Source organism: Sander lucioperca, chromosome 13 (assembly GCF_008315115.2).
Source record: "Sander lucioperca isolate FBNREF2018 chromosome 13, SLUC_FBN_1.2, whole genome shotgun sequence".
Taxonomy (NCBI): domain Eukaryota; kingdom Metazoa; phylum Chordata; class Actinopteri; order Perciformes; family Percidae; genus Sander; species Sander lucioperca.
In genome coordinates, this window is record NC_050185.1 from 10,914,626 (window position 1) to 10,931,160 (window position 16,535).

The 16,535-nt window shown below is 43.4% G+C and overlaps 1 protein-coding gene across 3 annotated transcripts in view; it reads left to right on the top strand.

The window, feature by feature from the left end:
- Positions 1-16,535, top strand: part of LOC116065042 (Down syndrome cell adhesion molecule-like protein 1 homolog) — a 54,968-nt gene that overhangs the window by 35,293 nt on the left and 3,140 nt on the right. The window contains exons 9-32 of one of the 3 annotated variants that reach the window (XM_031320491.2): positions 561-845; positions 1,032-1,151; positions 1,242-1,418; positions 1,990-2,189; positions 2,524-2,620; positions 2,769-2,897; positions 2,983-3,150; positions 3,282-3,352; positions 3,955-4,195; positions 5,257-5,442; positions 6,694-6,849; positions 8,683-8,822; positions 11,081-11,234; positions 11,833-11,950; positions 12,078-12,241; positions 12,352-12,450; positions 12,751-12,939; positions 13,502-13,789; positions 13,870-14,025; positions 14,150-14,180; positions 14,304-14,422; positions 14,548-14,700; positions 14,923-15,123; positions 15,770-16,081. In XM_031320491.2, coding sequence (XP_031176351.1) covers positions 561-845; positions 1,032-1,151; positions 1,242-1,418; positions 1,990-2,189; positions 2,524-2,620; positions 2,769-2,897; positions 2,983-3,150; positions 3,282-3,352; positions 3,955-4,195; positions 5,257-5,442; positions 6,694-6,849; positions 8,683-8,822; positions 11,081-11,234; positions 11,833-11,950; positions 12,078-12,241; positions 12,352-12,450; positions 12,751-12,939; positions 13,502-13,789; positions 13,870-14,025; positions 14,150-14,180; positions 14,304-14,422; positions 14,548-14,700; positions 14,923-15,123; positions 15,770-16,081 — 3,954 coding nt within the window. Of the gene's footprint in view, positions 1-560; positions 846-1,031; positions 1,152-1,241; positions 1,419-1,989; positions 2,190-2,523; positions 2,621-2,768; positions 2,898-2,982; positions 3,151-3,281; positions 3,353-3,954; positions 4,196-5,256; positions 5,443-6,693; positions 6,850-8,682; positions 8,823-11,080; positions 11,235-11,832; positions 11,951-12,077; positions 12,242-12,351; positions 12,451-12,750; positions 12,940-13,501; positions 13,790-13,869; positions 14,026-14,149; positions 14,181-14,303; positions 14,423-14,547; positions 14,701-14,922; positions 15,124-15,769; positions 16,082-16,535 lie in introns of those variants that run through there. The other 2 variants (XM_031320492.2, XR_004894951.1) reach the window with 2 other exon arrangements.

A 16,535-nucleotide genomic window follows, 5' to 3' on the forward strand; every position in this document is an offset into this window, starting at 1 on the left:
TGTGCAGTTTACAGATGTTAGCAAAAGAAATTTCCTAAAAGGTCCTAACTACTGCCAATTGGAGACACCACTGTTCAAAGTTGTGCAGTGCTGCTTTACAGTAATGCTTGACAGAGGTAGATGGTGTTTTAGGACAGATTTATGTTTCAGTGTGTGCCTGTATTTTGTTTAGTCTGCGAGTGGGGCAGTGATGGTAGCAGGGCAGCTGCAGAGGTGTTTAAGGGTGTGTGCATGTGCCTGCGTGCGAGTGTGTCTCTGATTTAATTAGATGAATAATAATGAAGCCTAGATTAAATCCCCCAGATGTCTCAGCTGTAGTACCCCCACCCCAACCTCCATTACTATGGCAACCAAATTACTTCCTTCTGCCAATTGGACTCTAACCAGAGCAGCTATTATGGGCTGCAGGAGATGGGGGCTGAAGGGTGGGGGAAGAGGGGCCCACTGGCCAATGACCTTCTCTCTCTCTCTCAGCATTGCTCCAGATGGCCTCACTGCCACTCTTCTGCGTCTATCGCTACCCTTATTCCACTGACTCGCCCTCGTCTTCTCTCCTCCAGTGCCGCCACTCATCCAGCCCTTCGATATCCCCTCTACCTCAGTGGGAAAGCTCATGTACATCGCCTGTGTGGTGTCATCTGGGGACATGCCCATACGCATCACCTGGCACAAAGACGACCAGCTCATCGTGCCAGGCTCCGCCTCTGGCGTCGCAATAGAGACCAAAGAGTTCATGAGCTCCCTGCAAATATCCAAGGTGACACTGAAGCACAACGGAAACTACACCTGCATCGCCAGCAACGCCGCCGCCACTGTCAGCTGGGAAAGACAGTTGATTGTTACTGGTGAGGGATTGAGCGGTGGAGTATGGTATGATGATGAATTAGGTCAGATCAGATTTGATATCTAATGTGCAGAGGGAGCTTAAAATTGTACATGTTATTTTAGGAACAATCCCATTTTCTACCTTTTACTGTAAGACATTCTTTTAGTTCTCCCATTTAGGTTAATAACATCTTTTTGTTTCTCAGTGCCACCACGTTTCGTGGTGCAGCCCAACAATCAAGATTGTATCTATGGCAAAGCTGGTGTTCTCAACTGCTCTGTGGAGGGTTACCCACCTCCAAAAGTCATGTGGAAACACGCCAAAGGTAACAGCATCCCTCCCTACAACATCATAAACAAAATCATGTGAACAAGGAAAAAGCGGCACTAACATGCATGTACTTTGTGTGGTGCAGGTGTAGGAAACCCTCAGCAGTATCACCCAGTCCCTCTCACTGGCCGTATCCAGATCATGTCAAATGGCTCTCTGCTCATCCGACACGTGCTTGAAGACGACCGAGGGTACTACCTCTGTCAGGCCTCCAACGGAGTGGGCTCAGACATCAGTAAGAGCATGATCCTCACTGTCAAGAGTAAGTGTCAATCATACTCTCTTTTGCTTGAACACTTTCAGAACCACATCTCCTGGATTATACATATACTCTACACAGAGACAAGCCTTAGCTTTTTGGAGGGGAATCAGCTCTTCTAAAATACACTTTTGCCCCAGGCTAATGTGGCCTGTACTGAACCTAACAAAACCTTGTCTCCGTCCTGCAACACTAACTGAGGGTATCTTTGCTATTGATTGATGTGTTCCGGCTGCCGGCCTGTGTGCTACTGAATGTTTTGTGGGGAAAAGGGCTGATGAATTAGTGATGAAAACAAAACCACAGGAACCCCTTTAATCAATAAACTATGTCTGAGAAAAGGAGGTGGAAAAGAATCAGGAGTAGAAGAAGAAGGCAGACAGGGAGGAGGTAGAGTAAGAGGGCCAGCGGGGCTTGAAGCGTGAAATGAAAATGGAGAACGAAGTGCAGAAATAGAGATGTCTATACATCTGTAATTTATCCTCGGTTTTCAATACCACATCTCTGTTCCCTCGTCTCATTACTCCATATAATACCATTTGTCACACTGACATATGTCTGCGATTCTGCTCAGTTCCTGCCATGATCACCAGCCACCCCAACACCACCATGGCGAGGAAGGGCCAGACCAAGGAGCTGAACTGCACAGCGCGTGGCGAGCAGCCCATCATCATCCGCTGGGAGAGAGGAGACACCGTCATCGATGCTGAGAGAAACCCCCGTTACTCCATAACCATCAACAAGAAGGGGGACGAAGTCATCTCTACGCTTAAGGTCAGATACAGAATACAACGCCCAGCAGACCCTGAACTTAGCAAAATGCCCTCACACCTAAAGAATATACAGCAAAGAGGAATGGAAATAAATTTGGTTAAAAAAAACATAGTACGTAATTTTGTCTTAAAATAAATTCTGCCTGGGTTTTTTCTGTGAAATAAGATTGTGCATTTTTCAAAACAAGGCTACATAAGTCAGTTCAAAGCACTAATGCTACATAATGTAATAATGTAACTAAATAACTTTTGGGAAATTTTGCATTATTGCTGGGAGTTAGAGAAGATCAATGTGGCATATTGTAACCTTTTCCTGTTTGTGTTGATGCTCATAGCTGAACCCAGCCGAGCGAGGAGATTCTGTCTTCTTCTCCTGCCACGCCATCAACTCCTATGGAGAGGGTCGAGGGCTCATCCAACTCACTGTACAAGGTATCTCTACCACATGCTGTTCACATTTCAAAATCTTCTTTAATTTAATGAAACATTAGGCCTCATCACAACAGCAATAGATGTGGCTATGTAAACAGTCCAGTGGGGAAATGTTCTCACCTCCTCTCTCCCTGTCTCTCACACACAGAACCACCAGATCCCCCTGAACTAGAAGTAAGGGAGGTGAAGGACAGGAGCATGAACCTGCGCTGGATCCAAAGGTTTGATGGAAACAGCATCATCACAAGCTATGACATCGAGTACAAGAACAAGTCAGGTATGTATCCTAAATTGAAATATGTTTGTCAGATTTCTTTAAAGATAAGCATCTTAAAAATCTATTTTCTGTTTGTATTTGACAGACTCCTGGGATCACATGTATACAACCAGAAACATCTCACCCACCAACAACCAGGCCAACATTGTAGAGTTGCACCCGGCTTGTGTTTACAGCATTCGAATGTACTCCTACAACAAGATAGGCCGCAGCCTTCCCAGCAAAGAGCTCACAATCAGTACTGAGGAAGCACGTAAGTGATTGTTTTTTCCTATAGAAATCACTTTTGTCTGTTTTTTTCTCTGTCTGCCTTACTTTTTCTCTGTATGGAAGAGGGCTAAGAATATTGACAGTAACACTTTATTTGACATCTTCCATCAACAGCGCCTGACGGGCCACCGATGGATGTAATCCTCCAACCGATGACATCTCAGAGCATACGGGTTACATGGAGGGTAAAATCACTATTATTGTATCACTATATATATTATTATACCCAGGGAACACATACCTCTGTCTGCAAAACAGTTCATTAAAATGTAAATACTGTCCTGAAAAATGAATTTATGTCCTGTATGTCTTAACCTATATTTTTTAGGCAAGCCTAAATGTTTATTTTATTAATACACTGCATTGTGACAAGCTTAATAATTATTCTATTCTTAAGCAAGATTTAAGGGTTAGACATGCAAATGTTTAAGCTTTTGCTGTTCATAGTGTCTTATGAGTGACAAGCACATACACCACCTGCTTAGTTCGTCAAAAAATGACAAACGAGGCCAAAGAGCTCTGAGCTAACAACTAGACATTGGTTAAGGTATCAGTTACAGTTATGCAAACAGAGCTCTCATCATCCAAACTGCCAGAAAGCACATTGTGATCCCCCTTAATATCACCGAAGAAACAGAAAAAATGGATACATCATAATAAAATTATTAAAGTACATATTCCTGCCAATTTCCAAAATAACTCACCAGTGATTTTAATGCAGCTAAAAGAGGTTTAAGTTTGACATGCTTGACTTTAATATTAACTGTTGTCACCACATTTCTTTTAGGCTCCTAAGAAGGAGCTGCAGAACGGGGTGATCCGAGGCTACCAGATCGGTTACAGAGAGAATGGTCCAGGCAGCAACGGCCAGTACAGCATAGTGGAGATGAAAGCTACAGGGGACAGTGAAGTGTACACCTTGGACAACCTAAAGAAGTATGCCCAGTACGGGGTAGTTGTCCAGGCCTTCAACAGAGCCGGGACGGGTCCATCCAGTACTGAGATCAACGCCACCACATTGGAAGATGGTAGGAGAGCCAGCAGAGAGGGATGGATAAAAACATACATGGCAAGATTAAGGAAAAGGGAGTGTAGACTAAGAGAGTGGGCTGTTAGACTGTGTGTAGGAGAGAGTGTGGGACGTCATGAGAGAAATTCAAAGATCCATAAAACATATCTCTTTGATTTGTCAAAAATAAATAGAAAATATAGTCAAATGCAGCAACAGGATGGCAGACACATTAACCCTAGCTAACATATACAGTATATAGACACACATGCACTCGCACATACTCAAATGAAATGGTAGAAATGAATTTGCAGCACATCCCCCATTCTTCTTTTGACTTTAATTAGCACCCTCATTAGGCTGGTAGAGAGCGAGCGAGGAACAAGGAATCCCATTACTCTCTAAATGTCTGCCCACTCTGCCTCTCCTTTCCTTTATCATCCTCTTCCTCCCATTGGTTCCTCCTCATGCTCCCTCTGTCTATTTCATTTTTTTATTTCATATATTTTTCTGACACTGCTGATCCTCTGAATTTTTAGACAGAAATATATGGATAGTAATGACAGACACCCTGATCATGGTAACAGTAATAGTGATGGTAATTGTCCAGATACTGTAGGTATTATGAAGCTGCTCCTACAGCCGCAGTTACCTTAAAGACGAACATCGTCTTCCTTCAGATTCTACCCTCCACCTCTCAGCTCACCCCGCCCTGCTCATCTGCATTTTAACCCCTTAAAGTGTAGCTGTTTTACAATTCACGTTGCTCTCCCTCAGTGCTTTTCCTCCCTTCCACCTTTCTTTCTCCCCGCCGTGCTCTAAAAGCTAGCACTGAAAAAGGAGCTTTTCAGATCTAATTTGAGCTTTTTTGACTGATTTGTTTCAGCAGAAATTGCCTGTGGGTTGTTGGTGTTGAGTAGTCATTAATTATCTATGCTTCAGTCGCCATGCTAGATCAGTCAGGTCTTCTTAGCGACAGCAATAACCAAGGATTTTTGACTAGTAGAAATCGTTAAAAGAACATTAAAGCTCATATATTTGAAACACGCAGCACTAACACTTGCCCCCTGCTCTTTCCAGTGCCCAGTGAGCCTCCGCAGAACGTGCGAGCCATCTCTGTGACGTCGGACGAGGCGGTGATCACGTGGTCAGAGCCTCCACGGCTGACGCTGCACGGTGTGCTGAAAGGCTACCGGGTTGTGTTTTGGTCCCTCTTCCCTGACGGAGGTGGGTGCTGTGGGGGCCAGGCCCAGTGGCCAATGCAGAGTAATTATCACCTATCTCATTCTAAACTTCACCAAACCGACCGTCTGTCCGTCCTACCCACCTACCATCTACCTGTCGGTGTTGTGAGTCATAATGTGTTAATGTTTGTCCGCACCTTTCACATAAAGCACTTCCTGTTCCTGTGTGTCTTTGAATTTGTCCATATTTGCCCTTGTTTCTTTGTGTCTTACATTTTTAACACCATCAATATTGATGTGATGAGATTACAGTTACAGAAGTTGAGTGTGTTTGTGCTCCTATGTCTGTTCCACCCTGAGTCCTAAAAAATTAAGGTTAAATTCAACTAATTTGCATTAGTGAATATGTTTTGTGGGAAATGACGTCCATAAAATGGCAACAAAAGCTCAAATAACATTGTTATGGTTTGTTTAGTAGGGTTGTCCTGGACTAAAGAAATTCTAGAAAAAAAATGAGTCGACTAACACTCATTATTTTGTTGTCTAATCGATAAAAAAAATGTAAAACTGAGTTTCTCCACAAAGAATCATGCAAAAACACCACTTGAAATCTTGTGTTAACCAGAGATTTGCTCACACGTTTCTTGGAAATAAGTCATTTAGCATGAAAAAGCATAACAATTACTAATCGACTAAAGAAAGCCGAAACGGCTAATAAAGCACTCAAGACTGTGGAGCGAGACAGGACGCGTTGACTTTTTAAATATTTAACCAAAACAACAAATCTATTCTTAACCTTAACAAAGTGATTTAGTAGCTTTTAAACTGTGTGTGGGACACAAAACAAAAATCCTGTTCTCTGCTTTAAAGATTTTGTGCTTGGCATAACCAACCATCCACCTTAACGTCCTCTTTACAACTGCTGCCTTGCAATCCAGGCAGTCATCACATTTACCCCAAAACGTATTTAGCAAAGCAATTTAGTGGTTGTTATGTTCCCTCCCTTTTCTACCCGTCATTGGCTTTAATGGCTTTCCTGCAGGAGCTGGTAGTTTGGGAGGGTTAATGAGCTAATGGGCTGACACCTGGGTAGGCCTCAATCTAGGCCTCAATCTAGGCCTCAATCTAGGCCTCAATCTAGGCCTCAATCTAGGCCTCAACCAAGGCCTACCTAGGTGTCAGCCCATTAGCCAATTAACCCTCCCAAACTGCCAGCTCCTGCAGGAAAGCCACTGAAGCCAATGGCAATTAGAAAAGGGAACGTAACATAGTATATTAATGTAGATAACCAACAGTACTTTTTAAAACTGTTTTTCCGTCCTGTTCTCCTCAGAATGGGGAGAGATGCAGAATATCACCACCACACGTGAACAGGTGGAGCTGCGAGGGCTGGAGAAGTTCACTAACTACAGTGTTCAGGTGCTGGCCTACACACAAGCTGGAGACGGGGTCCGCAGTAATGTCCTGTATATCCAAACCCGCGAGGACCGTGAGTATACACACAGGCAGAAACTCTAAAGAAAAAAATGTCAGCATTTAATTTATTTGTCAATATATTTTCGTACAGAAAAATCCAAACAGAGGAAAGCATGAACTTACTTGCACAGTGTTTGGGGTGATGGTAAAGGAGGTAGGGGGATAGGAGGGAGATATATAAAAAAAAAAAAGAAAAAGAGTGCTGGGCTGTATCTCAAACCCAAGACAAAATCTCATTTATGCTGGGAAGCTCCATTAGCAGTGCTAATGAGAATTTAGAGGCTTTGGGTCCACGGCACAGGACTAAGGGGAGGGCTGTCGGAAGACACTGGGGGGAGACAAGGGGTACTCCCACTAAGCATATACTATCCAGGAGTCAGCCATCAGCGTGGGCCCGCATCCTTTCCACCAGCCCTCTTGCCACAGGCATAGGGATTAACTCCTCTTGGATTAGAGAGAATTAATTTTCTGTTTACACCATTGGAGGCGGGATTACAGCCAGATCCATGTCTCTTTATAAAGGAGGGGGGAGGAGGGGCCTGGGGGTTGAAGATGGAAAGATAGTAAGGTGATCACACAACCTGTTCTTCTTCTTTTCTTCTTCTTTTTATTTCCGGCAGAACAACCTGTCACAACACAACCTGTTCTTGGCTGACAAAACAAATAAGGCATCCAAGAAAAGACAATAGAAATGCCATATCCAACAATTTATTTTTCTCAGCCATTTTAAATTAGACTGCTAGACTTGCATGTCCTGTGTATTTGGTTGAGTGTCTTAGCCCTTTACTATAATGTCCTCCTCTGATTGGCACAGTAGTGCATAATATATTCATGTAGGTGGGGATGCTCACTGAGCACCATTGTGCCTCGCTTCCTCGTCATGACACAGGCCATGCTGGTTGTGCAGAAGACTGTTGTCTGTATATCTGCCTGAAGTCCTGGGCAGATTTTGGGCACCAGATGGGACTTAACTCCCCCCCCCCCACTGCCACTCCTACTTTGACAAGGAGGTCCAGTTATGATAATGATGACTGCCTCTTCTGCCCCTCCCCAACACCACCACCACCATCATCATCACTTCCCCAGGAACTGCACCTATCATTCTCGCCATTCTTTCATCCTTTTAATACCGCCCTTGCTACATCTATCCTTTGAGTTGTTTTTTTTTTTTTATCCCTGCTCATGTAATGTGCAAAATGAAAGGAGTCCGAGTGCATGGGCTGGGTGAATGACTGGATAAGGGGGCCTCACATAAAAGAAAAAAGAATGAGGGGGTTGGGTTTAGAGAGCTGGGTCTAACACTGCGGTAGCCACCTTCTGTAGGCTCCAGATGAGGCCCACTGTCAAGTGCAAGTCATATTTATTGTGGGGATTGAATAGGCTTGACACTGAACCCCGGACTGTAAGGCCAATGTGACAAAAGCATTATTGTTTACCTTTCACAGTATCCACAGTCTTTTTGTGAAGTGTGCATCCATTTTAAACCCTTCTTATGCCTTTAGATGGCAATGAGAGTATTAAGGGGTGTCAAGCAAGTGGCTAGCAGAGGATCAGACACTAGTGTCTAATCTGTTTGTGGGTTTGAGAGTTAAGAGAATGATGGGTGTCACAGAGTCAGAACTGCTGACCAATGTCTGAATGAACATATGTCACTGCCGTTCACCCAAAGGGAGTTCTTCCAAGTCCTTCCCAGAGCGGCTTAGTACAGGATAAGACTAGCAATCTGCAAACAAGCCAGCTCACTTTAATAGGCATCCAACACCCAACATGTGCACGCACACACAAAAACACACACTGGAAGCACACGCATGCCCGCTTTGCTGATGTTCCTATGTGTTTTCTATAGTTCCTGGTCCACCGGCTGGCATCAAGGCAGTTCCCTCTTCTCCGAGTAGTGTGGTTGTGTCCTGGTTGCCTCCTCACAAACCAAACGGTGTTATCCGCAAGTACACCATCTACTGCTCCAGTCCGGGGTCTGGGCAGCCGGTAAGTCTTTCCTCTGTGGGTGTGACTCATGAGGGGCCAGTAGAAAATATTTCTAGGTGATTGAGAAGCAAGGAATTTGTAAACTTGATAAAAATCTTCCAATGGAAATAATTAATTTGTAACCACTATTATTAATTGAACCTGTAGTGTGTGTGTGTGTGTGTGTGTGTGTGTGTGTGTGTGTGTGTGTGTGTGTGTGTGTGTGTGTCTTTGCAAGTGTCTCTCTTTCACCGTGTTTGCACCATCGCTTTATTTCCTGCCCTCCCAGATGAACAGATGAGGTTGTCTTGGCAACGTGATGAGACGTAGATATGCAAATGAAGCAGAGAACAAGCTCACACATGCACACTGCCGCATCAGACACACACAAACACAGACATCACATTTCAACATTTTCTATTTATACACAGTTTCGCAGAATTTCAGTTGTGGTTAGATCATGTGCACACAAACACTAGTACACAGTGAAATCTTATATCAGGATAAGAATCTCACTTTCTTATTATTCACAAATACTCCTCCCTCTCTGTGCATGAGTGCCATGTAAATGAGCACAGGGAGGAGAGAGAGAGAGAGAGAGAGAGAGAGAGAGAGAGAGAGAGAGAGAGAGAGAGAGAGAGAGAGAGAGAGAGAGAGAGAGAGAGACCCCCCATTAGAGGCAGGGAGAGACCAAGGGGGAAATGAGAGAAAAATAGAGTGATGAGGGAGAGAGAGAGAGACAGGCTCGGAAGAAGGGAGGAGCAGAGGAGGGTATCAGTCACATCGAGATGAGAGTGCTTTTGTCCGTCTTTTCATTATCTCCTTGTATCACTCCCTGGATCACCACAACACCGCCGCTATGCTGGAGGAATGTTCGAACGCACCCCCTACACACACACACACACATCCTCCCTCCCTCCATCCTCTTCTCTTCACTGAGCTAGACGGAGGGGGATAGAGGGAAAAGCAAATGGTGAAGGAACTGAAGATGAACACTGAGAGATGAACAGATTAAAGAGAGAGAACAGAGGATCGACTTGAGAGACAACAGTGTTTTTGTGCACGCATTGGCATGTGTCTTTGCGTGCCTGCAGGTGTATGTGTGAATATGTTCTCAAAGATCTGTTTGTTGGAAAAACAGGAACACATCATTTAATTTTTCTTAACCCAGTTCCTAAATCTGCCTATGTGTGTGAGGTGTGAGTGATCTGCTCTAATCTTTGTTGTTACAAAAACAAGGGAAAAAACAAACCGGGAAATCCATCCACTCAATTTTGATGCATGTTTTTCAATTTTATGTTTTTCTTAATTAATACTTAATTGTACAGTAGATGTTCTAAAACCCTGTTACAAATCTCATAACCTTAAATGCAATTTCATTCTACTGTGTAGCACAACACTTAATGTGTCCTGCAAAGGGCGGTCACTCACTCAAACATTTAACTTGTGTGGCAAAGGTAAATTAATCAAAGAGCGAATTGAACCAAAACAACATTTCCCTTTTATCATCGTTCAGTCAAGACAGTCAAAATTCTACTTAAGGTTTCCTGCCTGAGATCACAGGGCAATCTACATGAACAAAGAGGTAGAGTCCATAGAGGAGTCACTCATAGCTGGGAAAGGCCTTCAATATCAATATATCCCTATTCAAAGAACCAGCAAGTACAAACAAGAGAAATAACAACTTAGAAAACATCTGGATGCTTAAATTCAATTAAGCAATAAGGAAATTCATGTGGAATATGAATACACATCAGAGTTAAACAATGTTTAAGGTGAAACAAAGACTTCAAAATTAATTCTAAATCAAACACAGTGCAAACAGAAAAGCATTTGGGAAAATCCATTATTGTATTTCTATGTAGACTCTTTTTCTATATAGAAAGAGTCTACGTAGAAAATGAGTCTACGTAGAAATAATAATGGTCATAACACACAGGAATTTCACATGTCTAAAAAAATTTACTACACTTGCCCTGTGAACTCAGTAAATTGAAACACCTGTCCTACACAGTAGACATGTCAGTCAGAGCAAGCTGTGCTGATATGTTGATCTAAAGAGTTTAAAATGTTAGAAGTAAGAACTATTGGCAGAATGTTCACTTCTTTTTTTCCAGGAAAATGAAGACTTAAGTGTTATTTAATACCTATTTGAGATGTTTAACCTGCAATACTTCTTTAGTCTCGTACAGTTTTGAGTACAAGAGCTGCCACCAAGCCCGTTGTGTCACTGTGTTATCACAGTTTGCTAACATGACATTGCGTGCCCTCTCTCCCAGGCCCCCAGTGAGTACGAGGCCAACCCAGAGATGCTCTTCTATCGTATCACGCACCTTACCCGTGGTAAACAATACCACATCTGGTCTGCAGCCGTGACAACTGCCGGCCGAGGCAACATCAGCTCAAAGGTCACAGTGGAGCCTGCTGGGAAAGGTGGGTCCTCCGGGCGATCCTGTAGTGGAGTAGAAGGGAAGAGAGATTCCTGTAAAGGTTATGAGGGAGAGTGCTCTAGAGATGGCTATGAAACGGCGATGGGATATCCCGTACACAGATCACTTTCATCACTCTCTCTCCTTTTCTCCCTGTCTGCTCTCTCTGTTATTGATTGACAGCCGTAGTATTGATTGAGTAGCAGCTATGTTGCAAGAAACGCTGTTGTTAATTATGTGGTGATGAACAGGGCCTATCCAGTAAAATGACCCTTGGGGAGAGAGGTAGCAGGCGAGAATCAATAAAGGGGAGGATCTATGGAAAAAAGAGACTGAAACTAAGAGGGTAGAGGAGGAGCTATGCTAAAACACTTCACTACAGCTTTTTACTCTCGCAGCAGTGAGTAAAGGCCTCTCCCCTTAGGCAAACTGGGAGACTTATTCAATAAATAACAGAGACGGGGAAGTTACACATCTGAAAGTACGAAGAAAGACGTCTTTGTGAGAGAGATGCCGAAGCAGTTTGTTTTGCCGTGGTGTATCTATCGTCTGTGTTATGTGTCAAAGATTCAATTTTAATCACTTTATTTTTGTGTGTGCAGTCCCAGCTAAGATCCTGTCCTTTGGGGGCACGGTGACCACACCCTGGATGAAGGAAGTGCGTCTGCCCTGCAGCTCAGTGGGAGAACCTGCCCCCACAATTAAATGGACCAAAGACAGGTCAGAGCAAATCCTATACCACTTATATGTCAGCGCCATGACTCACTCAGACCAATACTGCTGCATGTGAGAGAAAAAATAACTTAATGATGAGATTAACATCTGTAACCTGTCTGTACCTTTCTAGTGAGGACTCTGCCATTCCAGTGACAGCTGATAATCAACGGCAGATCTTATCCAATGGCACACTGGTGCTACGTTCAGTCAAAGCAGAGGATTCTGGGTACTACACCTGCACGGCCACTAACACCCTGGGCTTTGACACCATCATAGTCAATCTGGTGGTGCAAGGTGAGAAGAAACAGAAGATGTATTTGAGTGGAATTGGCAGGTGGAGGGCGTGTTTGCTTTGTGATGTTGCGATGATGTTGTTGAGTCACTGTCTCTGTGTGTACATCCAGTTCCTCCTGATCAGCCTCGTCTGACCGTCTCCACTACCTCAACCTCTTCTATCACCCTGGCTTGGATCCCTGGGGACAATGGGGGAAGCTCCATCAGAGGTAAGACTTTCTGTGAACAGAGAAACACCTGCCCACCATGCAGCTGTCTCATAGAAAATCTCTTTGAGCTTCTAACTGATTTTGTGACTGATCTTTTTCAATGTACTTCCCCCTCATACTGTCAGTTGTACTTAATAGCAGTGTAAACAATATTGATGTGCAAGAAGTCGTCAAAGTAGAGCTGATTCTAGCTGACTGTTGCCCCCTGGTGTCCAGCAAATGTAGTAGTAGCAGCAGCAAGTCTTAGATTGTTTTTTGGATTTACAGCAGTTGTTCTAAATTACTTGTATGATTCTGCAGGATTTGTGCTGCAGTATTCTGTGGATAACACAGAGGAATGGAGGGATGTGTTCATCAGCTCCAGTGAACGTTCCTTCAGGCTGGACAATCTGCGCTGTGGAACCTGGTACAAGGTCAAGCTGGCCGCCAAGAACAGCGTGGGCTCAGGGCGCATCAGTGAGATCATTGAGGCTAAGACACATGGAAGAGGTGAGCTGTGGAAGCAAAAGTGTTGTACAGTAATGTGAGTGAAGCAGGACACAGACTAGAACTCTGGGGCCTCAAAAGTTGCTTTTTGTTTTAGGCTCTTGCTGTTCCATCCCATTTCATTTTGTTTGTTTTAAGGCAAAATGACTGCAGAAGAAATGTGGAGGGAATTTGTTTGCTGTACTAATTCAATTCAAAAAAATCTCCAAACATTAAATAAATACAACAGAAAGACACAATGACTCCAGAGTGTTGCTGTGATATAAAATAAGATTAGCCTCTACATGGAAATATTCAGAATTAATAATGCAACAAGCTGGGCCACTGACTTTTTTTATTTTTCTTATGTCACATAATACTGAGAATCCTCACTATGACTTAGACCTTGTATGTAGGGAAACATTAAATGAATTAAATCCTCATGTAAAATAGTACCAATAATGATAGTGTTTTTCCAAGATTAAAAGAGCACAAATATATCTAGACATATTCTATTGCTTTGTTGGCATTGCCACCCTCTTTCTAACCTCCTGTTGTTCTGTGTCTTTGCCACTCTTCTCTACAGAACCAGTGTTCAATAAGGATCAGCCGCTGCTCACCCACATCAACTCCACTCATGCCGGGCTCAACCTGCAGGGCTGGACCAGCGGCGGCTGCCCCATCACTGACATGATGCTGGACTTTAGGCCCAAGGGTACCTGGGCGTGGCAGAGTCTCAAAGCCAACTCCACCACTCAGCTCTTCCTCAGTGAGCTGCGTGAGGCCACCTGGTACGAGCTCAAAATGAAGGCATGCAACAGTGCTGGGTGTGGCAACCAGAGCTCCCAGTTCGCCACCACCGACTATGATGGCAGTAAGTGTATCCTACATCTTTTCTGGGTGCCTTTCGCACTGAATTTTCTGTATTAAATATTTTCCTTCTTCTCTCTGCAGGTACAATCCCTCCCATTAAATCAGCTCGTGGAGAAGGGGATGATGTGAAGAAGCTGTTCTCCATCGGTTCCCCCGTCATCCTGGTTACTCTTGGTGTTGCTTTGCTCTTCATTATCCGCAAGAAACGCAAGGAGAAGAGGCTTAAACGACTTAGAGGTGAGAGAGAAAGAAGTCAATCACTGTTATTGTGTGTAATGGATTATTGTAACATAGAGTGACTAGTTGAAATGATTATCTTCACAGCCAACTGTAATCTAATTAAGATGTTGTCTGCTTATAGATGCTAAGAGCCTCGCAGAGATGCTTATCAGGTAAGAGCCAGCTTTTACGGGCATTAATTATGCCTACTGTGTAGATGAAGTAATATTTCAGATATGTTTGAAAAACCTTATAAGAGTATGACTATATGTGTGTATACATGTGTTTGTATGCAGCAAGAACAATCGCAGTATAGACACTCCAGTGAAGGGCCCTCCTCAAGGACCAAGGCTCCACATTGACATCCCACGTGTTCAGCTACTCATTGAGGACAAGGAAGGCATCAAACAGATAGGCATGTGGCTGCACTCCACTACACAAACTATCATTTATCACTGTAATTTTCTAGTAGCTTATATTTGATAATTAACTTTTTTTTTTGTCTCACTGTTGTACTTTCTCATCTATTTCCTGCAACAGGGGAGGACAAGGCTGCAGTGCCAGTGACAGACACTGAGTTTAGCCAATCAGTGAATCCGCAGAACTTCTGTACAGGCGTGTCTCTGCACCACCAAGCCCTTATCCAGAACTCAGGGCCTTTGATTGACATGTCAGACATCCGCCCAGGCACCAGTGAGTTTGTTTTTCTTTTCAAATGAAGATTTTTGCGCTACATTCTTCAGCTCCTAAAGTGGCAGAACATGAATAAGGTTGAGCACATAAACGCAGGTGAAAGCTTTGATCTCGTATTGAGTTGCAACTTATCCACTTTAGACAGTAAAGACAGTATCTTCTTCACAATCAATACACAGTCTTTGTACTACCAAGTTCTCTGATCACTGTGACCTCTCTCAGACCCTGTGTCCAGGAAGAGTATAAAATCAGCACACAGCTCCAGGAACAGATATTCCAGCCAGTGGACACTGAGCCGACCGAGTCAGAGCCAGTCGACAGCCTCGGCGCGAACTCTGACCTCAGACTGGCGGACGATGGGCTCTCACGGCATCACCGCCACTGAGAGTGACAGCTACAGCGCCAGCCTCTCGCAAGACACAGGTGGGTCAATCCCAACTAGTACGACTAATACTATTGCTTTTATGTTATTTCCATTTTTTTACACCAAGAGCAGTTCTTTTATGAAAATAATAAAGTATTTATTCGTTAAATTCAAGTCCAATCCAGCACCATATGAACACTGTATACACCATGACATGCATCCTCAAATGACCAAATGTAAGACTGGAGAAAATATATTGCATCTTTAACCTCCTTACCGAACTCTGCCTTCCCAAATCTCTTGACTTCAGTATTTTTATGTCCTAGTTAAGCCTCTGACTACTAACACTACCTGTAACACTTTCACAAAGTAACAAGGTACTGTTAAAAAAAAGGGGGTGGGAGGGGGAGTGGAACAAGCAGATAACAAAATGACTATGTAACAGTAATGTCATTGCATCTAGATACAAATTTACAAAAAAAATATGGCTTGCCCACTCACCAAAATTTAGAAAACTTAAACCATGAACTCCCAACAAACAGCTTTCTCTAAAACACAGACTAAAGTTTCCTGTGAGTCCAAAGGTCTGTCTGTACATCCTTTTCTGAATAAAAAGATGATAGTATTATTATTTACATCAATTAAACCAGCTTAGGAAATTGTTGCCACAATTATTATATTAAATATACAATGTATGTTTTCCAGATAAGGGTCGCAACAGCATGGTGTCGACAGAGAGCGCCTCGTCCACCTATGAGGAGCTGGCGAGGGCCTACGAGCACGCCAAGCTGGAGGAGCACCTGCAGCATGCCAAGTTCACCATTACAGAGTGTTTCATCTCCGATAGCTCATCTGACCAAATGACCACAGGTACCAATGACCCGGCAGACAGCATGACCTCCCTCAGCACGCCATCTGAACCAGGCATCTGCCGCTTCACTGCCTCACCGCCCAAACCACAGGACTACGACCGTGGTAAAAACGTGGCTGTGCCCATTCCCCACCGCGCTAACAAAAGTAAGTACGAAAAGATGCATGAATACCTGCTTTTTCTTGATTTATCATTTTTGATAAGGCATTTTGTACTCAATTCACCTGTAGTGCTACATATTGACACTCAACATAGACCACAGATTCTTGCTTTTTCTACCTTTTTTTTTTTTTTTTTTTTTTTTATAATTGTGACCCAGCGGCACCCTGACATACAGGACTGATAGTAAAGCGAAGCCAGAGATTCCTAAACCAACAGTAGGAATTTAAATCAAGGACAGAGACAAAAGGCCTAGAATAGTGATATTACCAAAACAAATACAGTACAAACACATAGTGGGGACTGGACTGTGTGAGAAAGTGTTCATTACACAATTACTCAGCAGATAAACAGAAATCCCAGAAAATGACACTGTCACTATAAATGATTCAAATTGAGTCAAAAACTATTTTATACTGCTAAATAATTACCTGCAGAGAG